General features: G+C 45.1%; 1 protein-coding gene across 2 annotated transcripts in view; it reads left to right on the forward strand.

Moving 5' to 3' along the window:
- Window positions 1-26221, forward strand: part of PHLPP1 (PH domain and leucine rich repeat protein phosphatase 1) — a 223934-nt gene that overhangs the window by 141244 nt on the left and 56469 nt on the right. For both annotated transcript variants that reach the window (XM_088833391.1, XM_055417492.2), the window contains exons 5-6: window positions 23378-23524; window positions 24628-24858. In XM_088833391.1, coding sequence (XP_088689517.1) covers window positions 23378-23524; window positions 24628-24858 — 378 coding nt within the window. The remainder of the gene's footprint in view (window positions 1-23377; window positions 23525-24627; window positions 24859-26221) is intronic.

Here is a 26221-nt window from a genome sequence, read left to right on the forward strand (position 1 = left end):
GAGTCAGTGATGCCATCCAGCCATCTCATCCTCTGTCGTCCCCTTCTCCTCCTGCCTTCAATCTTTCCCAGCATCAGGGTCTTTTCCGATGAGTCAGCTCTTTGCATGAGGTGGCCAAAGTATTGGAGTTTCAGCTTCAACATCAGTCCTTCCAATAAACACTCAGGACTGATCTCCTTTAGGATGGACTGGATGGATCTCCTTGCAGTCCAAGGGACTGACAAGAGTCTTCGCCAACACCACAGTTCAAAAGCATCAATTCTTCGGCACTCAGCTTTCTTGATAGTCCAGCTTTCACATCCATACATGACCACTGGAAAAACCATAGACTTAACTACACACACCTTGGTTGGCAAAATAATGTCTCTGCTTTTTAATATGCTATCTAGGTTGGTCATAACTTTCCTTCCAAGGAGCAAGCGTCTTTTAATTTCATGGCTGCAGTCACTATCTGCAGTGATTTTGGAGCCCAGAAAAATAAAGTCTGACACTGTTGCCACTGTTTCCCCATCTATTTGCCATGAAGTCATGGGACCAGATGCCATGATCTTTGTTTTCTGAGTGTTGAGCTTTAAGCCAGCTTTTTCACTATCCTCTTTCACTTTCATCAAGAGGCTCTTTAGTTCTTCTTTGCTTTCTGCCATAAGGGTGGTGTCATCTGCATATCTGAGCTTGTTGATATTTCTCCTGGCAATCATGATTCCAGCTTGTGCTTCTTCCAGCCCAGCATTCCTCATGATGTACTCTGCATATAAGTTAAATAAACAAGGTAACAATATACAGCCTTGACATACTCCTTTTCCTTTTTGGAAACAGTCTATTGTTCCATGTCCAGTTCTAACTGTTGTTTCCTGACCTGCATACAGGTTTGTCAAGAGGCAGGTCAGGTGGTCTGATATTCCCATCACTTTCAGAATTTTCCACAGTTTATTGTGATCCACACACTCAAAGGCTTTGGCATAGTCAATAAAGCAGAAATAGATGTTTTTCTGGAACTCTCTTGCTTTTTCCATGATTCAGCGGATGTTGGCAATTTGATCTCTGGTTCCTCTGCCTTTTCTAAAACCAGCTTGAACATCTGGAAGTTCACAGTTCACGTATTGCTGAAGCCTTGCTTGGAGAATTTTAAGCATTAGTTTACTAGTGTGTGAGATGAGTGCAATTGTGTGGTAATTTGAACATTCTTTGGCATTGCCTTTCTTTGGGATTGGGATGAAAACTGACCTTTTCCAGTCCTGTGGCCACTGCTGAGTTTTCCAAATTTTCTGGCATATTGAGTGCAGCACTTCACAGCATCGTCTTTCAGGATTTGAAATAGCTCAACTGGAATCCCAACACCTCAACTAAGTTTGTTCTTAGTGATGCTTCCTAAGGCCCACTTGACGTCACATTCCAGGATGTCTGGCTCTAGGTGAGTGATCACACCATCATGATTATCTGGGTCATGAAGATCTTTTTTTGTACAGTTTTTCTGTGTATTCTTGCACCCTTCTTAATATCTTCTGCTTCTGTTAGGTCCATATCATTTCTGTCCTTTATCGAGCCCATCTTTGCATGAAATGTTCCCTTGGTATCTCTAATTTTCTTGAAGAGATCTGTAGTCTTTCCCATTCTATTGTTTTCCTCTATTTGTTTGCATTGATCTCTGAGGAAGACTTTCTTATCTCTCCTTGCTATTCTTTGGAACTCTGCATTTAAATGGGTGTATCTTTCCTTTCCTCCTTTGCTTTTCACGTCCCTTCTTTTCACAGTTATTTGTAAGGCCTCCTCAGACAGCCATTTTGCTTTTTTGCATTTCTTTTTCTTGGGGATGGTCTTGATCCCTGTGTCCTGTACAATGTCATGAACCTCCATCCAGAGTTCATCAGGCACTCTGTCTATCAGATCTAGTCCCTTAAATCTATTTCTTACTTCCACTGTATAGTCATAAGGGATTTGATTTAGGTCTTACCTGAATAGTCTAGTGGTTTTCTCCACTTTGTTCAATTTTAGTCTGAATTTGGCAATAAGGAGTTCATGATCTGAGCCACAGTGAGCTCCTGGTATTGTTTTTGCTAACTGTATAGAGCTTCTCCATCTTTGGCTGCAAAGAATATAATCAATCTGAATTTGGTGTCGACCATCTGGTGATATCCATGTGTAGAGTCTTCTCTTGTGTTGTTGGAAGAGGGTGTTTGCTATGACCACTGCGTTCTCTTGGCAGAACTCTATTGGCCTTTGCCCTGCTTCATTTCGTGCTCCAAGGCCAAATTTGCCTGTTATTCCAAGTGTTTCTTGCCTTCCTACTTTTGCATTCCTGTCCCCTATACTGAAAAGGACATCTTTTTTGGGTGTTAGTTCTAGAAGGTCTTGTAGGTCTTCATAGAACCATTCAGCTTCTTCAGCATTACTGGTTGGGGCATAGACTTGGATTACTGTGATATTGAATGATTTGCTTTGGAAACGAACAGAGATCATTCTGTCGTTTTTGAGATTGCATCCAAGTACTGCATTTTGAACTCTTTTGTTGACCATGATGGCTACTCCATTTCTTCTAAGGGATTCTTGCCCACAGTAGTAGATATAATGGTCATCTGAGTTAAATTCACCCATTCAAGTCCATCTTAGTAGAATGTCTTGTCATCTCCTGTTTGACCACTTCCAATTTGCCTTGATTCATGGACCTAACATTCCAGGTTCCTATGCAATATTGCTCTTGACAGCACCGGACTTGACTTCCATCACCAGTCGCATCCACAGCTGGACGTTGTTTCTGCTTTGGCTCCATCCTCCTTTCTGGAGCTATTTCCCCACTGTCTCCAGGAGCATATTGAGCACCTGCCAGTCTGGGGCGTTTACCTTTCAGTGTCCTGTCTTTTGCCTGTTCATACTGTTCACGGGGTTCTCAGGCAAGAACACGGAAGTGGTTTGCCATGCCCCTCTCCAGTGGACCACATTCTGTCAGGCTCTCCGCCATGACCCGTCCGTCTGGGGGGGCCCCACCCGGGACGGCTTAGTTTCCTGAGTCAGACAGGGCTGTGGTCGTGTGATCAGACTGACTAGCTGTCTGTGATTGTGGTTTCAGTCTGTGTGCCCTCTGATCCCCTCTCTCAGCGCCTACCGTCTTACTTGGATTTCACTTACCCTGGATGTGGGGTCTCTCTTCACGGCTGCTCCAGCAAAGCGCAGCTGCTGCCCTTGACCTCGGGCGTGGGGTAGCTCCATTCAGTTCAGTTCAGTTCAGTCGCTCAGTCACGTCCGACTCTCCGCGACCCCATGAATCACAGCACGCCAGGCCTCCCTGTCCATCACCAACTCCCGGAGTTCACTCAAACTCATGTCCACAGAGTCGGTGATGCCATCCAGCCATCTCATTCTCCGTCGTCCCCTTCTCCTCCCGCCCCCAACCTTTCCCAGCATCAGAGTCTTTTCCAGTGAGTCACCTCGTCGCATGAGGCAGCCAAGGTATTGCAGTTTCAGCTTTAGCATCAGTCCTTCGTAGCTCCATTGGGATTTTCTTTTTTGGCACTCTGTTCATTTCAGCCACTAAGATGAACACTTAATCTGAAAAAAAAAATATGTCCTTCAGTTCTGGAAAACTTTCTCATATTTTGTGATAATTTCTTTCCCTTTTATTTTCTCTTTTCTTCCTCTGAATTCCTATTAGTTAGGCAGGACCGCCCCGTTTGTCCTCTCATGCTCTAATTGTCCTGTCTTAATGCCCTACTTCTTAGCACGGTTTCTCTGCTCTATCTTAACCTTCTGAATTTCTGCTGTCCTTGTTTCTCAAGAGGTCTTTCTTGTTTGTGTGTTTGATGAGTGTGCATTTCAGCCGCGCTCTGTCCGCACCCTCACGCCCGCCCCCAGTGGGTGCGTGTCCTCCTTTGCTGAGGATTGTCTTCTGCTATCGTTTCTTTTTTCCTGTTTGTGTGGATGTCTGACGTTTATGTCAGGAACTTGACCTCACTGGTGATCCTTTCGGGCTTCCCAGGTGATGCGAGTGGTAAACAGCCTGCCTGCCAATGGAGGAGACACAAGGGTCTTGGGTTCCATCCCTGGGTTGGGAAGATCCCCTGGAGGCGATCATGGCAACCCACTCCAGTGTTCTTGTCTAGAGAACCGCATGGACAGAGGAGCCTGGCGGGCTACAGTCCATGGGGTTGCAAACAGTCAGACATGACTGAAGGGACAGCACACACAGTGATCCTTACAGCACACACTGTCTGTGGATCCCCTGAGAAGTGAATCGGGTGCCGAGGTCTGTGGGCGAGGTCTCTCCTCCCTGCATCTTCACAGCAGGGCTGTTGAGGGTGAGCTTTGTGGCTTCTTTGGGGAACTTCCAAAGACAGTATCTGTGGGTCTTCTCCGTGGGGTGAGTCACTATTCTTTAGGGCAGTCCTTTGGTCTTCCGCCTGGGCAGAGCATGCCAGGGTCCAGGGAGTGCAACAAAGGAGCTGGAATCTCAGGCCTCAGTGTGTGCATTTGTGTCTGACCCCCTGCTTTCAGAACAGTGCTCTCTGCTCTTACTGATGTCTTCGAGCCAGGGTTCAGTTTCCTCCAGGGAATTAACTGTCTCCTGCTGGCACTGGGGAGAGGACCTGGGGGGTCTCATTTTATTCCTTATATTAGCTTTCGAAAGTCTTTTTGTAGAAGTATAATAAACGTGCAGTTTGATAGGCTTCCACAAATTAAGGCCATGTGACCAGTGCGCGTGCTGAGAAGTAAGTTACGAGTGCCCTGTGTCCCCGTCTCAGCCCCTGAGGATGACCACTGTCCCCACTGCTGACACCATGCAGTAGTCCTGCCTGTTTTTGTTCATAATATGTGAGTCCTTTAGTATCTACTTGTGTCCAGCATCTTGCATTTGCATTTTTAAAAGCAGAACAAAACATATCAAGTTACATACTATCAGCTTGCACTGTATAGTATGTAGTTTTAATATGAAGCCGTAACTTGGATTTAAGGTGGAAGACTTTTCAGGTTTTCACTGCCCGCCAAGGTTTGTTAAGCTTCTGTGGCGTTACGTGTGGGGGAGACAGGCTGAGGGGGCTTGGTTTGTGGGGTCTAAGCATTTGGTGAGGATGATGTTGTGTTGCCCTTTGTTAAAAACAAAGCAACAGCAACAACAACAAAAAAACCCTAGGCTTTAAACCAGTTTCTTTCCCACCACATGCTAATGTGAGGTTTTTGTCTCCCATCCCCATTGTCCGTGAATGGTTTTACTGTGAGTTTTCAGAGTGGTCAGTTTACATGTGTCCATGCACACAGGTGTTCGATACTAGGGATTGAAATTACACATATTTATAACTCAGTTATACTTCAGAAAGCACTAGTGTAACTTATCTAGGGTCGTACAGGTAGTATGGTATTTTTGAGATACGCCATATATTTAATGTCTTGTTTTTATGTTTTTCTTGTTGTATGTTGAAGGAATTTTTGTTCATCTCAAGTGTGTCTTTCACAGGGAATATGTTAGAGAAGAACCAAAGTATAATTTATTTTTAAGTTTTTACCAAATCTCAAGGGATGAATTTCTAGGTTACAGTGTTCGGGCAGATATCCAGAGAAAAGCTTTACATATAATGCGTTTATAACAGGCGTTGTGAGACTTCTTTCTGTCGCAAATTCTCACCTTAACCAAATGAGCGATTTTCACCCGGCATGTAAAGCGGCATTTGCAGCAGCATTCTAATTCTGGAAAGGCGGCGTGCTGACGTCCGCACGCGGGCCAGCAGTTTCAGAGAAAACGTTGTTCTTGGAGCTTCCAGTGTTTGTTTTCCCTTTATTGGCATTGGAGCTCTTCAGTTAGTTTTCAAAAACAGAGGAGAGGCAAAATCAGAGTAATTTTTGGTAGTTTTCGTGGTTTCTTTCTGGATTCTGTATGTTACTAATAATTACGGTGCATTATTTACCTCTGTTCTGTTAGTAGATACTATTTCACTTGTATTAACTGTATTCCACTTAGATGTTGCAGGTGGTATTAGTCCTAAGATTGTTATTATTTGTGATGGAGAATTGTTGTAATAAAATATATTGTTTCTTTGTAAAGTCAATGAAGAAGACAAGTTTTTGCTGGCTTAAATTCAAGGACTGTAATTTTCCTTCCCATGTCTTAGTTTTATTGTTTTGAACACGGTATCAAGGCAGCGTGAATTTTTTTATACTGAATGGCATTGGTGTTCAGACATCACATTGAGAGAGCTGACTCTGTCGCTTGTTACAGTTTCGTGAGCAGTCATGTTGCACTGGCAGAGCTGGAGTTTGGGGGGGCGTCAGAGCACTCTTTGGAGGCGATAACCTCTCAGAGAGCAGGGTCAGAGGAGACTCACAAGCATGGTTTGTGGTGGCTTTTCCACGGCACTTTGAAGGTTACCTGATTAGACGTGAAATTCCTTTAGCTGAAAAGAGAAAGAGAGATGGGGGGCGAGAATTTCTCAGATGGGAGTGAAGGAATGAAGTTGGGTTAGGTGTGGAGGTATGTGGTTGCAAAAGAAGGAAAGCTATAAGGAAATGGACATGTGGAAGCTCACGATGATGCCTGGCGTTTATCAAGTACCTTTCTTCTTAGAAAGCTAAATTTTCTACATTTTGAGTCTCCGTGAAATGAGAAACAAGTGACCTTATTTCCTGCTCTGTTCTTTTGGGGATCTTGACATTGTCGAGCTACAGTTAGTCATTTTAATTGCCTATCCCTACCAAAATCTCCAGGTATTTATAGAAAGAGATTTTAATTTTTGCTTTTGTCAGTGATTCCTGAAAACTCACTTTTACTGGAAATAGTGATAATTCATTAACACAGTGGGGTCGGGAGTGGCATGCCAGAATATTGTGTCAGCTTATTTGCCACACATAGACTGCAGGACTCAGAACAGCTTCGGCTTCTCTGAAGACGCTCTGTCATATAAAAATATTACAGGCAAACAGGAGCAGCGCACTGCTGAAGGAAGGGCATAGCTGATGCCTTAGAGCAGCACAGTTGCTGCTCAAGGAGAGAAAATCTCGGGAAGGAATTTCCACTACAGGGTTTGGTGGGAGGCTTGCCAAGTGTCTAAGGAGTTTCAGAGACTGTGTGGAATGCCCTTCCTCCAGTTAACTCTTCCCAACACTAGATGTTCCTTTCTTACACAGTTTTGCTTTCAGATGGAATTTTGATCCTCTTGGGAAGTGTTCCAGCTCACACAATTCCCCTTTTCCTTCCCTGAGCATCTGATCAAAGGAAAGCCTTTGCTTAAAGCTTGGGGCACTGAGGTTGTGTAGCCTACAGTGCCCTTCTTGGCTCCAGCTCCCAGCCTCATTTCTGGTTATAATAGCCTATTTTCTTCTTCCCTTGTACAGTGTGTTTGGAAGAGAGCTCAGAGAGAAACAAAAGATTTATTTATCAACCAGACTGCATTAAATTCAGTTTGCCCTGTTGACTTCTTGGGATTCTTTAATATGTTCTTTAACTCCCCCCTCTCCGCCCCTTAAATAAAAAGTGGGCAGGAATCTTCAGAACCCTTGGCTTGAATCCAGGGAGGCTATTCTGAATAGCTATTCTGGCTATTGTATTCTGGCTGGTTCTGTTCTTCTGTTTATTTTCATGGAGCTCTTTGCTGGACTCTCAAGTTTCAACTGTTAGAGTTTAATGTTAAACATAATATTTGCAGAAATTTGCTATTCTGTGTGGAAACCAACTTTCCCCCCTGCCTAGCTCTTAGGGGACAGGTTAAGCATGCAGCGAGCGGGCCAATTCTGTGGTTGTCGATGGTTTAATATCATCGTAACTGAGGACTTGGAAACATGAGTAGCATTGTTACTGGCGACTCTGAAGCAGCGTCTCGGTCGCTGGCGTGAGGCTGCTGGTGGGGCCAGCGATGCTCCTCCTCCTCCCTCTCTCGCCTGCCTCGCATCAGATGGACACGGGCAGCTGGAGCGCCTCTGACAGCACACACGCGGAATTTGAAAACCAAAAGCCCGTGAGGGTTTCTGTTGGTCCTAAGAGTGTAATTTTGTGATTTGCTGTCCCTTGCCGTCCTCTGGAGCAGTAGAGCTTAGGGCGGGAGGACTTGGGTTCCCGCTGTTGTTTCCATGGTGGGTTAGGACGGTGCTGGAGCTGGCAGGGCACTTGACGGAGGCCTCCTGATGCCGGCACGCCCATCCCTCCCTGGTGATGTCTTTGGGACTTGGAATTAACAAGAAACCTAAGGGAAAGTCTGACTTTCCAAGCAGTTGCTCTTTCCTCCAGTTTAAACATTTCTGCTCGAGGCTCCCTCACCCCAGTTGAGACTGTGTGTGTGTAGGAAACAGGAGGGAGCGGGCGGTGGCCATTCATCATGTGGTACACAAACCTGTCTGTTCTGGGTAGGTTATTTCCCTGTTCAGTGATTCCCATAGGTAAATAGCAGTGTCTTCCTCTGGAATTCGAGGCTCTCTGAAAAGTCTTTAGCGTCCTTTACAACCACAAGCTTGCTTTCTGCTTAAGAGTGTATTTGCTTACCATTTTCCAGAAATAGAGCTTTTGCCCTCCAAATTAGTGTTTCTCAAAATGTGATTTGTGCAATGCCTACATCAGAATCACCTGGGGTATTTGCTAGAAACAGAGTTGCTGGGTTTCATCCCAGACCTGCTGAGTCAGGCCTCTGGTAGCAGGGTGCAGGCCGCTGCCTTCCAGCAGTGAGTGCTTCCTGATGTCTGAGGCACGGCCACTCCAGCCTGTTCTTCCTGAGTGTTCTTTTTTCGACTCCCCATCTGCCTGTTCATGTCCCTTTGAGACAAGTGACTTTTCTGTAAGCACTCATGGTATTTTTTTTCCAGTACGTTTTCATCTTCTGCTTTTCATTATAGCAGCTTCGCTCCCAAGCTGTGTCCAGTTCCTGAAGGGGAAAGCCATACCTCATTCACATATGTGCATGCCTCACGTACCTCTGTGCCCAGCGAGAACTCTGAAAGTGTCCACTGAGTGAATGGTTCAGTCCTAGGATCAGATTTTTATTATACCTACTAAACTTTGGGTATTAGATTTTTTTCTGTTTAAATACCAGATATGCCTGGTCTGTTCGTGATACGAGCTTTTAAGCTTTTCACGTCTAAGCTTGTTTTTATGACATAGGTATTCTCTCCAGCCTTAGCTCGTGTTCACCATCTCCTTTGGTAATCTAATATCCTTGAAAGAGACGTTACCTGGTTTCCATTTCTGCATATCCATGTATGACTCACCTGGGATTTGATCCAAGTATGCTGTGTGGGTCTTCCCTGCTTTGAGGAGGGGAAATAGCTGTCTGCTCCCTGCCCGTCACAGAAGTGTTTTCACAGGTTCCTATTTGTCCCACTAGTTGGTGCTTTCCTGCTCAGTCACTGAGTCATGTCCTACTCTTTGCAACCCCATGGACTGTAGCCCACCAAGCTCCTCGGTCCGTGGGATTCTCCTGGCAAGAACACTGCAGTGGGTAGGCATTTCCTTCTCCAGGAGAGTGTGGTGGTTAGTATTAAACATCCTTCGAATAGTGTCGGAATGAAATTGGCTAGCTATGGACAGGTCTGTTGGTGAGAAAATGACAAAATGTAGTCATGGATAAAGTGAGAAAGTTTGATAAGAGAGATGCGTAACTGTAGCTTAACTTTGTCTTTTTTTTGATTGTTGTCTTGCTAGTTTATAAAAGAATCAGAAGATGACAGCTTTGTGACACTTACGACTTACTGTTTCCATGAGTTTAGATGGTGCAGAGCTCCCGTAACCTAGCGACTATTTCCACGTGGTTACCGTCTTGTGGTTTCGAGTGGTCATCTGTGTTGTGTGATTCCTGGATTCACAGCAGCCTGCTCCAATATACTGCCCGCTCCCTTGCTGTGGTCAGGAACTCTATTTTGTCGGCTGTTGTATCCATAGGGTTAACTGAGTCTAGAATTTGGCACAGAGGAAGTAACCAATAAATGCCTCTTGTCTGAATTATTTTTAAAAGGGAGGATTAAAGTAAAAATTTCTCTCTTTAGGGAATGCTCTAATTTGCCCTTACAGCAGCATGTCCATTGTAATTATTGCCCACACTTGAGTGTCCCTTATATCCTTGATTGTTATTTTGGAAAAATTATGTCTGTGTGGTGTAGCTTTGGTTTACTTATTCGGCTTTTTTAACATCTGCAGCAGTTCTTAAGAAAACGTTGCTCTGACCCTTCTGTGGCCGTAAATGTTAAACTTTATCCGAGTAAACATGCCCATGTGTTTATTTTTGTCTTCTCGTCCTGTGGGAGGGGGTGAGGCTTGTTTTGCTTATACTGATGGTCGTTTACGGTGGTGAGGACTAAGGTGGGGTGGTTTTCACTTACTTTGCTCGAATGTTGAGAAACCGGTTCAGTTCAGTTCAGTCGCTCAGTCGTGTCCGACTCTTTGCGATCCCATGGACTGCAGCACGCCAGGCCTCCCTGTCCACCAACTCCCAGAGTTCACTCAAACTCATGTCCATCAAGTCGGTGATGCCATCCAGCTATCTTACTCTCTGTCGCCCCCTTCTCCTCCCGCCCCCAATCCTTCCCAGCATGAGTCTTTTCCATTGAGTCAACTCGTCGCATGAGGTGGCCAAAGTATTGGAGTTTCAGCTTTAGCATCAGTCCTACCAATGAACACCCAGGATTGATCTCCTTTAGAATGGACTGGTTGGATCTCCTTGCAGTCCAAGGGACTCTCAAGAGTCTTCTCCAACACCACAATTCAAAAGCATCAATTCTTTGGTGCTCAGCTTTCTTGATAGTCCAGCTCTCACATCCATATATGACCACTGGAAAAACCATAGCTTTGACTGGATGGACCTTTGTTGGCAAAGTAATGTCTCTGCTTTTTAATATGCTGTCTAGGTTGGTCATAACTTTCCTTCCAAGGAGAAGCATCTTTTAATTTCATGGCTGCAGTCAGCATCCGCAGTGATTTTGGAGCCCGAAAAATAAAGTCTGACACTGTTTCCCTATCTGTTTGTTGAGAAACTGGTAGTGGGCTCCATTAGCAGTAGTTGCCGTGAACTTCCCGGAAGGACCCTAGTGGGTGCTAACCATGGACAAAGCCAGTGGGCTACTCAGGCCTCGGAACAGAGTGCTGAGTGTAAGTTCTTGCGGTTTCATTTCTGAAGTTGTAAAGGGACAGCAGGGGGAAGTGCCGCCCTAAGAAATGAATGGGAAGGTCACCAGTGAGAGTTCGGCGCCAGGGCAGTACGACTCAGGGGCGTGGAGCCGAGGCATGCTTTCTGAAGCGGGTAGTTCCCAGCAGTTCTGCCGCAGGCCCAAGGACTCAGATGTTTCTCATGCTACACACCTGCAGGTGAGTCCAGGAAGAACACAGGGCAGAATGCACTCTCTTTTCTTCATCATCCGGGAGAAGAGAGACTCTTAGTGTCTGTCAGATTATTTTTCTTTCTTATAGTTATAGCATGTCCAGGTTGCCCTACATCATTCCTGGGCTGGGGCAAAAAATAGTAAAACAGGGTGTAGGAGTAAGTTCATCAGCCAGTGAAGTCTCGCCTGAAGGAGTTGGAGTCTGAGGCGTCTGTGGAAGCCGCGCAGGAAGACGCTGAGTGCATCTCCTTCGTTCGCGGATGTAACGAGCGTTTCTCGCGAGAAAGGCCTCCAGTGCACGTCTTCCACCCTCCCCAAGGTCTTTCCTTCTAAACCAAAAGAGGAAAGTCACTCTGTCAGGCTAGTAATTTTTTAAAGCATTTTGCTGACACAAGGCCACAAGGCAGGCTGTTAGGAAGAACAGAAAATACAGGCATTTGATTTTTTAAATTCTCTTGGGAAAAAAAGAAAAGAGAAACAATAAATGCAACTTGTTTTTACCTAAGCCTTTTTCTTCGTCTGTTTTACTGGAACAGCACCACACTTTTCTGTTTTTATTGTCTTCCCCTAGTGCATGAAATTTATTTAAATTGAATAGAAATCCAAGTGGATGGTTTATTTAATAAATGGTATTGACATATTTTGGAGAAGGAAATGGCAACCCACTCCAGTGTTCTTGCCTGGAGAATCCCAGGGATGGGGAAGCCTGGTGGGCTTCCATCTATGGGGTCACACAGAGTCAGACACGACTGAAGTGACTTAGCAGCAGCAACAGTAGCATTGACATATCAAACAAAAAAGCAACTTAGACCTCCATCAAACATAAATATTAAGTGAAAAAAAATCTAAATGTAAAAAATATATAGATATTAGAAGGAAATACAGGAGAATATTTGTGCCACTTTGGCGTAAGAGGATCTTCTCAAGTAAGGTGAAAAACATAGATTCCATAAAGAAAAAAGTTGCCAAATTTGAACAAATAAAATTACCGTGTGGCTGAAGTCAGCATTAGCAGAGGGAAAAATGAAGCTGTAGGCTGAAATGTCAGGTGACTTGCATGGAGCACACAGCCCCAAATGGCACGTAGTGTTCAGGGAGCTCCTACAAATTAATATGTAGAAGATGAACAACCCAGGAGAAAAATAGTCAAAAGAATATGACTGTGTTTCAAAGAAGGTGAACTTCACAAAAAGATGAACTTCATTGAGAAAGAGCAGTTGAAATGACCTGGGACAACTTTTTGCCCATTGGATTAGCAACAAAGCTAACATTAGCAAAGGAGGCTAACATTAAAGGTCTTGAAGATGGTGTAGAAAGAAACCCTCTCCGACTGGGAGTGTGCATTTCTACAACTTTTGCTATTTTCTGCTGTATGTATTAATAAAAATAAGTTTGTAGTGGGAGATACAAGCTCTTAGGTGTAAGATAGGCTCAAAGATGTATTGTACAGCACGGGGAATGCAGCCAATACTTTGTAATAACTGTAAATGGAAAGTAACCTTTAAAAGTTGTATAAAAATGAGAAAATTAAAAAATGTTTAATTGTATATACTGTTAGACCCATCAGTTATATTTTTAGAAATACAGGTTTACAATCTCTAATCCAAAACTCTTGAGGCTATTTGTGGCTCAGATTTCAGAGATTTTCAAAGATAATATGGTACATATACTGTATAATATATAACACCTAGCTCAAGGTTTGGGAAAACATACCATAAGCAAACACCTTTGTATTTCTAAAGGGAACAACAGATGAATATTCACATCAGTTTAAATCATTTTTGCCACCACATGAATCAAAGAAAAATCTCTCAATTTTTAGAGCTTGTTGGGTTTCAGAAGTATCCATGGCATTGGGCAACCATAAATGGTGCAAAATGAAAATCACTGATGCACAAACAAATAGGCTGAGTTATTTCTGTCAGCAAACAATTGGAAGTCGTCGGTGTTGGTCGGGGGAGTGTTGGTCGGGGGAGTGATGGAATCAAAGGCGGTGCATTTGTGCTCCGTGTCATGCAGCTGTGCAAAGAGTGAGTGAGACTTCAAGGTGCTGACGCGGAAAGAGGACTTGTGTGTTAGGAGAAAGCAAGTTGGAAAAGCGTGCGACACAGTCCCACTCAGCAAGTAGGGAGGGAGGTTATCTCCAGTTTATTCACGTGAGTGTTTCAGAAGGAAGAAGGCTTTGGAGGAATGTGTACCAACTCTGCCCTGGTTATCTCAGGAGGATGAGATTTGGAAGGAAGCAGGGCTTCCCTGTTGGCTCAGATGATAAAGAATCCGCCTGCAATGCAGGAGACCCAGGTTCAGTCCCTGCGTTGGGAAGGCTCCGTGGAGGAGGGCGTGCAGTATTCTTGCCTGGAGAATTTCATGGACAGAGCAGCCTGGTGGGCCACAGCCCATGGGGTTGCAGGATCACGCACGACTGAGTGACTGTACCACTGCTCTTGTCTGGAGAATCCCATGGCGAGAGGAGCCTGGCGGGCCACAGTCCGTGGGGTCACAGGGTCACGGGGTCGCAGGGTGACATACTGCCGAGCGACTGAGCGCCCACAGGGAGGCTGTTAACATTTTGTTTACTGTTTCTTGAGTTCGTTAAAATGGGCACCTATTATTTTGGTAACTAGATAAAAGCACTTTTTCTCTTAGAAGTGAATACAGCTTGTATTATAGAGCACTGGCAGCTGGCACTCTTCATTGCGACGCAGCCTCTCCAGACCACAGGGGAGCCTGTTTTTCGTAATCAATAATTAATGGAAAGCAGGGGGCTAAGCCTGGAGTTACACTTACGGATCCAGCCCCCAAGCAGGGCCTTCATTACTCAATACTGAAGCCTAATAATTTCCAACCTGTATTAGCCTGTCCCCCTACAGGGAAAAAAACAAGTTAAACTTGAACGGTTACTATGAAACGGAAATCTAGTCTCCCAGGGGACCTTTTTATAATTGACCCACTTGTGGGGAATAACAACTCTAGAAAGTAATATTGATTTTTCTTTAACTCCTGAGTAAGACAAATGCAGCTTCCCCTTCACGAGTGCAGTGTGTGACACTCGTTTCAGACACATTTAGAATGTGTTTAAAAATAGAACTGTTTCCACCATACTGTCATTTTATTTCACAGTCAAGTTTTCCTAGTACCTTAGTTTCTCCTTTCTTAGTACCCTTAGTTCCTGGAAGGAAGTTTACTAAAGATGTAGATGGATCTAAAAAGCTCAGATAGTCATCGTGCTGTTTATTTGGTTTTATTTCCTAAATTAATACGGGCTGTATATAGCCCTTACTTTAACTCAGACACAGAAAGAACCTTATATATAAATCTTTTGAGTGTGGGTAGATTGAATGGATAGAGGCTGAGAAAGGAGAAAAGATTAAGCAGGTCTATGATAGTAATAAAGCAGGCCCAGGCCAGGGAAGTATATCAGAATTGATAGCATTTGTGTATTTGTTTTTCTCATCTGTGATGTCTTAGAACATTTATTTGCCTTTTCTTTCCTCCTTGGAAAACATGACTGCTCTTTATTTTCTAAGGAGTACTTGCTCCCAGGCAGTTTTTCTAGAGGCCAAAATAAAATGAGCTGGTAGATCTGTTTTTAAAATCTGCTTTAAAAATTGTTTTTCAGTCACTCAGGTGTGTCCAACTCTCTGTGACCCTGTGGACTGCAGCACTCAGCCTCCTCTGTCCTCCACTGTCTCCCAGTTTGCTCAAACTCATGTCCATTGAGTCGGTGATGCCATCCAACCATCTCATCCTCTCTCGTCCCCTTCTCCTCCTGCTTTCAGTCTTTCCCAGCAATAAGGGTATTTTCCAGTGAGTCAGTTTTATGCATCAGGTGGCCAGAGTATTGGATTTTCAGCTTCAGCATCAGTCCTTCCAATGCATATTCAGGGTTGATTTCCTTTAGGATGGACTGGTCTGATCTTGCAGTCCAAGAGACTCTTAAGAGAATTCTATAATACCACAATTCGAAGCCATCAGTTCTTTGCCTCTCAACCTTCTTTAGAGTCCAACTTTCACATCCATACACAAGTACTGGAAAAACAATAGCTTTGACTAAGGACCTTTGTCGGCAAAGTGATGTCTCCGCTTTTGAATATACTGTCTAGGTTTGTCATAGCTTTTCTTCCAAGGAACAAACGTCTTTTAATTTCATGGCTGCAGTCACCATCTGCAGTGATTTTTGGAGCCCAAGAAAATAAAGTCTGTCACTGTCTGTACTTTTTCCCTTTTTGTTAATATTTGCCATGAAGTGATGGGACCAGATGCCATAATCTTAGTTTTTTAAATGTTGAGTTTTAAGGCGAATTTTTCACTTTCTTCTTTGACCGTCATCAAGATGCTCTTTAGTTCTTCTTCACTTTCTGCCATTGCAGTTGTATCGTCTGCATGTCTGAGGTTGTTGATATTTCTCTTGGCAGTCTTGATTCCAGCTTGTGGTTCATCTAGCCGGCACTTCCCATGATGCACTCTGCACGGAAGTTAAATAAGCAGGGTGACGATGTACAGCCGTACTCCTTTCCCAGTTTAGAACCAGTCCATCGTTCATGTCCCATTCTTGACCGCATATAGGTTTCTCAGGAAATAGGTAAGGTGGTCTCTACGGATTTTCCAGTTCGTTGTGATCCACATAGCCAAAGGCTTTAGTGTAGTCAGTGAAGCAGAAGTAGATGTTTTTCTGGAATTCCCTTGCTTTGTCTATGATCCAATAAATATACATAATAGAGATAGAAGGAATTGGATGCATGAATATGATGCGTGTTAACGTTTGGGTTTAATGTAAGAAACACCCTTTCCTTTTGTCGAGTTGAATGATTTGTTGGCGAGAGTAGCTTGGACGATGTTAGCGGGGAATTTAGTGACTGAGGAGCAAGGCCCGTTGACAGTTAAGTGAAGACTGTAGTGCCGTGGCTGCAGTGTGGCCAGACTGGCCAGGGAGCTGGGCTCGTGTGCTGTCCAGACTGGCCAGGGAGCTGGGCTGCAGTGCTGTCCAGACTGGCCAGGGAGCTAGGCTCGTGTGGCGCAGAATAAGTGGCTGCTGTTCCCTCAACAGCAGCATTGCGGTGTGTGCTCTTCCGGCCCTGCTGTTACGGCTGAGAAGCTGGAGAGAAAGGGAAGGGTCATAGGTTGAGCCCCTGGAGAGCAGAGCTCGTCTTGTGTCTACAGACAGCATCCTTGTTACTGCCCTTCTGTCTCACACTCCTGTGAGTTCAGGAGCGCAAATGGAAGAAATACCGTTTGCCCTGGCTGCAGTGACGTGTCCGCTCAGCGTTTGCTCTCCCCACCTTTGACCCCCATCTCGCCTCTCGGCCCCCACCCTTTGCAGACCGTCATGCGTTTTGGTATAAGGCCTTTAGGATACCTAGTTTGCAGGGGACTTTGGTGCTTTCTTTCTCACGAAACACAGCCAGAGGCTTCTGTCTCTGAGATGACCAAGTGTGCTTAGTTGATTGTGCTCTTGTGTGACACCTGGGAGGAGACAGAAGTGAGCCTGGAAACTCCAGACTGAGTCAGACCGGAGCTAGCACTCACACTGCCCGCCGCCCTTTGCTCAGGGCAGAACGGTACCATGGAACTTCATTTGGAGAGCTGAGATCACTGTTTCTTAGAATGGATGAATATTAACTTGATCTCTTCTCCCTATTCTGAGATCTGTTACAGAACAAATGAACGTGAGTTATTTCTCTTTTCTTAAAATGTTTTGTGTGCTCTGTAAAAGTAGTCAGGCTTTTCAGACTGTTGGGTAGTTTGGGAACACGGGCTGTGCCTGAACCCGTGTGCAGGAGAGTGTTCAGAGTGTTCACTGTCTTCCAGCGCCGACAGTGCCACCCTCTACAAGGGGAAGAGAGGGTGAGAAGAGTGCTTTCCACTCTCCTCCGAGGCCATCCCTCAGCCTGCGACTTAGAATGGTTAGTAATTAATATCTGTTTACGTCTAACTCTCTAGTAAGATGTGATAAGAAAGCAGGAGAGAGGAGAAGTCGTGATGTACCTACTTTGAGTAACTTTCTTTGACCTTGGCACTGTGTGTGTGCCTGTGTGTGTATACCCGGGCAAGAATACTGCTGTGGGTTGCCATTCCCTTCTCCAAGGGATCTTTCCAACCCAGGGCTCAAACCCTGGTCTCCCACGTTGCAGACATTCTTTACTGAGCCACCAGGGAAGCCCATACATATAGCAGATTAAAAAAACCACACAGCTTCTTTTCCTTTTAATTTCTAAAGTATCAAAAAGAATGTTTTTATTGATCAGTTGATGACTGTAACTATCACCATCATCTTTAGAACAATGCTATGAATCTTCCATCATCTCATGTGTGCATTTGCCTCTGCTTTCCTGTACTGGACATGAATGAAGTTCCTCTGACTTCTTTTCAAGGATTTAATTTTATGGTTTGAGAACTGTTAATGTTAGTTTTAAAAATAAAATTATTTAAGCTGTTTCACCAGATATGTGTTTTTCCAAAATCATCCAAATTTATTTTAGAATCTGGACTGTGCACATTTGATTACTTGTCTGTCTTTCCTGTTAGCGTGGCAGAACTAAAAGTCTTTTATTTTGTCGGAGACAGAGATTTCTAGTCTTTTCTTCTGTAACGGTGTGCGGTCACCTTGGTCTGTCCTCTGTTCTCTGTTAAAGGGAAGAAAGGTCATTGGCCCCTGCTCATCTCCCACCTCCCTCCTATAACGGAATCGTCGCCCTGAGGCATCTGTGCCACTCATTTGAAGACCAGAGGGAGGTGGTTCTAGGTGACCTTACATATTTTCTTGGGAAGGGGTCTTTGAATTAGCAGATGCGTATAAGCTGGCGGCTTTCCATAGACATAAAGAAAAGGTGGACCTCTAAGAAGACTAAGGGTTAGCGTTTCCAAAACAGTTGAGTTTTACTGTGTTCTGATCGAGAACTTGAGTTCTCAGAAACAGTCATGCTTTGTTGGGTGAACAAGCCTGCCGCACGCTGTGTTTGTGTCCGGAAGCAGTTGGGGGTGGGCTGTGCAGGGCCGCCTCGGCGAGGTGGGGCTGGAGTGAGAGAGGTTTCAGATGCTCGGACTGGGTTCAGCCCTGGAGGGTGTAGGTTCCAGGGCAGGCGTGCAGACGGAGGCCTTAGACCACATAGCTAAGTGTGTGAATTCTAATAAACTAAAACCTGTTACTGAAACAGATTCTCTCCTCCTGCCTTCACGCACACACTTTATGACCACCTTTGGATTCAAGTTGAGAATCCCCAGACCCCTTGGGATTTTGTGGCAGGACGGGGGACCGCTTCCAGGGCCTGACTGTGGGCTCTTGTCTGACACTCAGAGATGAATTGTCCGAGGAGACACACGGGCTGACAGAACGAGACTTTATTGGAGAGGGACGCCAGGGCGGAGAGCAGCGGGGTCAGGGTGCCCAGGAGAGCTGCTCTGCCACGTGGCTTGCGGGCTCGGGTCTCCTTGCGGTGGGAGTAGCTTCCAGGTTGTCTCTGACCAGTCATTCTGACTCCAGTCCACCCCGGACCACGCAGTGCTCAGCCAAGGTGGATGCCAGAGTGGAGGGCTCTCGGGGGTGGGAGGACGCAGCGTCTCCTTTTGACCTTCCCCGAGCCCTTCCTGTTGGTGGTGGCTCATTTGTTCCGTGTTCATTACCGGCCCCTCCTGACGTGAAAGAACTCAGGCAGCTGGTGCCCGTGGTGCTGGCCGGGGGCAGTCTGGTCAGTACGCTCCCCTCGCGGTTCTGCGTTGGCCGTGGTGGCGCGGGGCGCCTGGCTCAGTGGCCAGAGCCTCCCCCTCTCCCGCCTCCAGCTCCGCCCCGCACCCTGCAGGGACCAGGGCCCCGCGCCCGTGTGCCCAGGTTCTGTCCACTCCTTGGGCTGTGGGCCCAGTGTCCTGGGAGGGTGGACCTGCACAAACTCTGAACAAAGTCTGGAGTTACTTGGGGGAGGAATTCCAGGATCCTACTTATTTTTTAGTGTGGAGAGAATGCTTCTCTGGTGGAAATCTAATACAAGCTGTGTGAGTAATCAGATTCTCTGGTAGCCGCGTTAGAAAACAGAAGAAGAAACAGGTGAAATTAATTTTACTGATATAGCTTATTTAATTCAATATATATTTCACAATATGTCAGAATGATTTAATTAAACATGTCAGAGGAAAACAATGACAGATTTTATTTTCCTGGGCTTCACAGTCACTGTGGACAGTGACTGCAGTCACGGAATTAAAGACCCTTGCTCCTTGGAAGAAAAGCTGTGACAAACCTGGAGAAGCGCGTTAAAAAGCAGGGAATCACTGACAAAGCGTACAGTCAAAGCTGTGGTCTTCCCAGTGGTCATGTGTGGATGATGAGAGCTGGACCATAAAGAAGGCTGAGCCCAAAGAATTAATGGTTTCAAAATGTGGTATTGGAGAAAGACTCTTGAGAGTCCCTTGGACAGCATGGAGATCAAACCAGTCAATCCTGAACATTCATTGAAAGGACTGATGCTGATACTGAAGCTCCAATACTTTGACCACCTGATGTGAAGAGCTGACTCACTGGAGAAGACCCTGATGCTGGGAATGTTGAGGGCGGGAGGAGAAGGGGACGACCGAGGATGAGGTGGGTGGATGGCATAACTGACTCAGTGGATGTGAGTTTGAGCAAGCTCCGGGAGCTGGTGAAGGACAGCAAAGCCTGGCGTGCTGCCTTCATGGGGTCGCAAAGAGTCAGACACGACTTAGCAAATGAACAGCCACAAAATCAAAATGACTGGTTCTGAAAAATTGATAGAACTTACATGTACTAAGTCTTTGAAACCCAGTGTGTGTTTTATGATTAGAGAAACGCTTCAGTTTTGACTGGTCCCGTCGCAGGTGCCCGGGAGCCACCTGAATCTACTGGTACTGTGCCAGACGGCACAGCTCCAGGGGAGGGAGCCTGGACTGCTTGCTGCACAGGGATTCTCGGCCTGTACTTACTGTTATGATTTATCTTTTCTCCTCCACTTCCATCTGTCAGCTGCCTCTTACTCAGCTCGCTGCTGACCTCCCTCTCCTCAGCAGCGGTGTGGCCCTGGTAAACCTGTTTGTACAGATGAGTATGCCTTTCCCCATTACTGACAAATACTTTTCCAAAACCCAGTGATTCCCTTTTCCATCGTGAGTGATTACTGGAATTGTAACCCTTCCATTCTCCACTTTCTGAAGACTTTGTGCTATATTGTGTTGGATAATGTTCAGGATTTTTTTCCTTCATAGAGGAACTTCTTAAAAAACAGTTTAGTTGCATGCATATTTTAAAACTGTGGCCAGTTCTACCAAAGGAGGGAACAAATCTAGACGGTAGGGTACTGTTTTTGTTTGGACTGGAACAGCAGTTTTATCTATTTCAGGACAAAGTTGCCAGAATTAGAAGGGGAGAAAAGCATCTAGTTAAATTTGAATTTCAGAAAAACAATATGTATACTTTTTAGCATAAGTAAGTCTCAGGCAACATTCGAGACATACTAAAAAATATTTGTTGTTTGTCTGAAATACAAATTAACTGGAGCCCTGTATTTTATCTGGCAACTTTATCTCAGGACTCTCTTACTGTCTTAAAAATTGAGGACCCTAAGCAGCTTTTATTTCTGTGGATTCAGTTCAGTTCAGTCGCTCAGTCGTGTCCGACTCTCCACGACCCCATGAATCACAGCACGCCAGGCCTCCCTGTCCATCACCAACTCCCGGAGTACACTCAAACTCATGTCCACAGAGTCGGTGATGCCATCCAGCCATCTCATTCTCCGTCGTCCCCTTCTCCTCCCGCCCCCAACCTTTCCCAGCATCAGAGTCTTTTCCAGTGAGTCAACTCTTCGCATGAGGTGGCCAAAGTACTGCAGTTTCAGCTTTAGCATCAGTCCCTCCAATGAACATCTAGGATTGATCTCCTTTAGAATGGACTGGTTGGATCTCCTTGCAGTATAAGGGACTCTCAAGAGTCTTCTCCAACACCACAGTTCAAAAGCATCGATTCTTCGGCGATCAGCCTTCTTCACAGTCCAACTCTCACAACCATACATGACCACGGGAAAAACCAAGCTGTTGATATTTACTATATTAGAAATTTAAGCTGAAAAATATTTTAATATATAGTAATTAATTTAGAAAACAGATGCCTTTCTTGTTAACATATGTATTTTTTATGAAAAATAATTGCCTTCTAAAACAAGAAAATAGAAGAATGTCATTGTTTTATGTTGTTGCGAATCTTTTAAAGCCTGGCTTGTTGAAGATGGTTGGATTCTCAAGTCTGTTTCTGCTGCTAAACAGGTGCGCTGTCAGAAAGGTGTGTACTACCTGGAAACCTCCCCCAGACATTTGGGAGGAAAGGAGAGTGGCAAGAGGCAAATGACACCTTAGTGTTGTTTTGAACATAATTTTGACCTTGAGAACCTCCTGAGAGGGTTTTAAGGACCTCTTCCATTGCCCCCAACTTTGCTTTGAGAACTCCTGGGCTGGAAATAATAGACCCTGTAATTCCAGTTTGTGTCAGATAGATCATGGATAGTCAGCATAGAGGATGAACATTCTCTTTCAAGAAGGACTAATGAGTCAAATGGTAAAATACAAAGTTTTTTTAGTTATTAAGTTTAGCAGTAATTCTTAAGCTTTGTTTTTCACTTTAAAGTTACTCCATCATCCAAGAAAACCACTATCAATCTGTCAGATATGTACATTGTCAGGTTTCTATCTAGAATAAAACGTATATAGCTATTTAGAGCAAAGCTTTACATTTTTTATTTAGAATTTAGTAAAGAAATCACATGACAATTTCTTTAAAATGTTGACTGGATTGAATTGAGTTTAAGATACTGTGTCTGTTTTAGGCATTGTACACCTTGCCTAGACTTTAGGCATGGCCAGTTTTTAAAATAATTGACATAATGCAATAACTGATCGGAGTCACTTCTCAATAGAAAATGTGTAGAGGTTGGCAAAGAGCCAAACGTGAGAATTTAGAGATGACTTCTTGAATTGCTTTAATTGCTTGGACAACCGAGAAAATGAAAGAGCCATTAACAAAAATAGAACAGGAGGAAGTGCTGGTCTGGGATAAAGATGGTAAGTTCAGTTTTGGACTGGAGGTGCTGTCGGCAGGTCAGGGGAGAGGAGGGGGCTGTGACAGGTTAGAGATCTTTGTCCACGGAGCAGGGCAAAGAGGGAAGAGCCTGACGAGGACCAGATCCGTGATGCCTGACTGTGCGGCGGGCACAAGGAGATGGGAGGAGAACAGGAGGGAAGGCGAGACGGTCTGAGAGCTGCGGACTTGCCAGGTGGCTCAGAGGTGGTGCATCTGCCTGCAACGCGGGAGACGTGGTTCTGATCCTTGGATGGGCAAGATCCCCTGGAGAAGCAAACGGCAGCCCACCCCAGTGTTCTTGCCTGGGGAATCCCATGGACAGAGGAGCCTGGTGGGCTGCAGTCCACCGGGTCCCAAAGAGTCAGACACGACTGAGCGACTCAACAACGGTGGCAGGAAGAGACAGTGAGGACAGTATATGAGCGTGGGTGAGCAGCCCAGCTCCTGCAGGGCTGCGTGTGGGGCCGGGATGAGGAGTGGCGGCTGGTTCTTCAGCGGGAACTGCAGAACTGGGCACCGCAGAGGCAGTGTGGTTCTGATAGACTGGGAAGTTTTTTCCTCTTTCAGGTTTGGGTTTTTGACTTGTCTGGGATTACGGAGAAATCTTAAGGAGCTTTTCCTTCCTCCCTGTTCCGCACACAGGTGTTCATTAAGCCAGCCAAGGTGAAGCTGAAAGTCTCACTCCAGCAAGCTCACCCCCTCAGATATCCAACCTTGTCTTGGAGTGATGAACCGTTATCTTTTAGGTGCAGCACCAGCCTTAGCATCTGAAGGTGCGCCCGCCAGCTCCGCTGTTCGCTCGCCCTTTGAGGGCTCTTCTTTCTTCTCCGCTGAATTTGAGTCGGGCAGGGACGGGGGAGCCTGGTGGGCTGCCGTCTGTGGGGTTGCACAGAGTTGGACACGACTCAAGTGACTTAGCAGCACCAACAGCAGCAGCAACAGATGATCTCTAAGGCTGTGCTCAAGTCATGTGCTGTTATGCATCTGTGACGTTGGTCTTTTCTTTCTGTTTTGTTTTTGTGATAGGTTCACCAAGTTGAAGAGTCTTAACCTTTCCAATAACCATTTAGGCGACTTCCCACTAGCGGTCTGCAGTATTCCGACCCTGGCTGAGCTCAACGTGTCGTGCAACGCCCTCCGAGCTGTCCCAGCCGCCGTGGGAGCAATGCACAAGTAGGTCCTCCAGCCTCCCTGCAGGGCCCCCGAGGCCCCGCCCAGGACGGTGCGCCGGGCCGTCGTACAGGAGGCTAGTCAGCCTGCTGTGCTGGTCCTAGATGCCTCTGCCCCAGATCAAGAGATCATGCTCTTGTGTCGAGTTCATTTCGTAGGTTCTTTGAGAATCTTGTAAAAAATTAAAATATCCTCGTTTAGAACCAGTGATCCCTACAGATGAATGTGTCTAAATATGGGATGAGGGGTTACTTTCTCATTTCCTGAGTTATGTTGAATTCTAAGACTTAGAAGTTAGTTTTTTTTTAAACATATTTGCTTCTTAAAATCTTACACATGCTCCCTATGAAAGTGAAAGTGTTAGTCACTCAGTCGTGTCCGACTCTTTGCAACCCCATGGGCTGTAGCCCGCCAGGCTCCTCTGTCCATGGAATTCTCCAGGCAAGAATACTGGAGTGGGTTGCCATTTCTTCCTCCAGGGGACCTTCCCAACCCAGGGATCAAACCTGAGTCTCCTGCATTGCAGGCAGGTTCTTTACCAGGAATATAAATACTATGAAATAGTATAGCAAATACAACAATAAATGTTTCAGAAGCTCTCTAAATCCTACTATCTAAAAATCTTAATTGCCAATATTAGGAAAATATTATGAGATACATTTTTCTTTCCATTTATACAGAGAGAAGGATGGATGTGCAGGTGAAAAGTGATATCTCAGTATTTGTATTTCTTTTAGGAGAGAAGAACAGAATCTTCTCATATGTTTAAAAGTCAGACTTAGAAGTTAATTTTTTTTAATAACAATGAACGATGAGTACTTAGGCTGATTCACGTTACAGTCAGCTCGTGGTGTTCCCATTTATGCCTATCCAGGTTGAGAGAATTGGTCATAATTTTCGTTTTCAATAAAAGATTAAGATGCTCATCTCTGATCTTTTCTGTCTGGTGTATTATCGCCTTAGGCCCTGCCCTTAGCATTTTGCAAAGGACAGTGCAATATATTTCCTTTTTCTGGTGAGAGGATCTATATTTACGGAGCTTGAATGTTAATAATAAAGGTGTAAAATGTGTACATTCTCTTTGTAACTTACATTTTCTTTAATAGCTTACAGACATTTTTGTTGGATGGAAACTTTCTCCAGACCCTTCCTGCTGAGTTGGAGAACATGCATCAGCTGAGTTATCTTGGTCTTTCTTTCAATGAATTCACTGACTTTCCAGAGGTGCTGGAGAAGCTGGCGGCTGTGGATAAGCTTTGTATGTCTGGAAACTGCATGGAGACGCTTTGGCTGCAGGCTTTAAGAAAAATGCCTCACGTTAAGCATGTGGATCTAAGGTAACCACTTTAAAGAAATCTATCCCATTTGAGCATTGGCTTGCGTCTGAGACGTTGGTTGTAGCCCTTCTGGTGGCATTCTTCTGTCTAGACAAGCAAGCTGGTTAGTTGCAGTTAGGACCCACTTTTCTGTTTTCCCCCAGAGGGAACCCTGAAACTTGTTAAATTTTTTTTTTTCCCTCATCAGTGAGTGACCATCTATCTCAAAAGTCTTAGTTGGTTTTGCAGGTTTGAGCCCAGTTTTAATTAGTGGGGACATCAAGTCCGAGAAAGCTGTTTATGGAGAATGAAAATCATAATCCTGAGAGCCAGATGGATTTTGCTGTCCCTTGTCCCTCCCTTTCTGTGGCTTGAGGCACTTGACATCCTTGAGCTCCTCGCCTTTCTTTCTTTTTTTTCCCCTTCCTTGGCTTCCTTAATATAATATATTCATTAAATTTGTTATTTATTTAATTTCCTCTCTCTCCATCCAGATGGCTCTTCCCTTAGTTTACTGTTCTTTATAAAAATGTAACCTTCATCATCTTTTGTTAGGCCTGAGTTTGGCTGGAGCCTCCATTCTCACCCCTTTGAAAGAGCAGGGAACCTGCATTTTGAATTCTGATCACACTAAACTCCAACTGAAAACACCCACACATCCTCGCTTACATCATAGATGTATTTTTGTATATATTTTATATATGGATGGGCTTTGAGTTCCTGCAAAGCAACATATTGGGTTTAGGGCTTGATATTAACTTGCCCAATTTGATATTTTTCAATGAAAGTAACTTCCCTATTGGAGCTAAAGCTCCAATAACTTTGGCCACCTGATGTGAAGAGCTGATTCATTGGAAAAGACCCTGATGTAGGGAAAGATTCAGGGCAGGAGGAGAAAGGGGTGACAGAGGATGAGATGGTCAGATGGCATCACCGACTCAATGGACAGGAATTTGAGCAAACTCTGGGAGATGGGGATGGACAGGGAAGCCTGGCACGCTGCATTCCATGGGGTCGCAGAGAGTCGGACACGACTTAGTGACTGAACAGCAACAAACTTCCCCATTAGCCAGGGAGTACTGACCACATTAAATCTTAGGTGAGATATTTAATATTTCTGTGCGGCTGTATTGTCATCTCTGCTGCTGCGTCATGTGTCCGACTCTCTGCGACCCCATAGACGGCAGCCCGCCAGGCTCCCCCGTCCCTGGGATTCTCCAGCAGGAACACTGGAGCGGGCTGCCATTGCCTTCTCCAATTACAGCTAATAACAAGGAGATTCATGGAGTTTGGGGAGAAAGAGCAAATGCCTCCCTCTCAGCAGATGCTCCATGTTGTTCTCATTACCTGGGGAGAACTCTTCTGCTCATGAACCCTTCTCTGC

Source organism: Moschus berezovskii, chromosome 28, assembly GCF_049115385.1.
Source record: "Moschus berezovskii isolate FMDL1 chromosome 28, NW_MosBer_1.0, whole genome shotgun sequence".
Lineage (NCBI taxonomy): Eukaryota > Metazoa > Chordata > Mammalia > Artiodactyla > Moschidae > Moschus > Moschus berezovskii.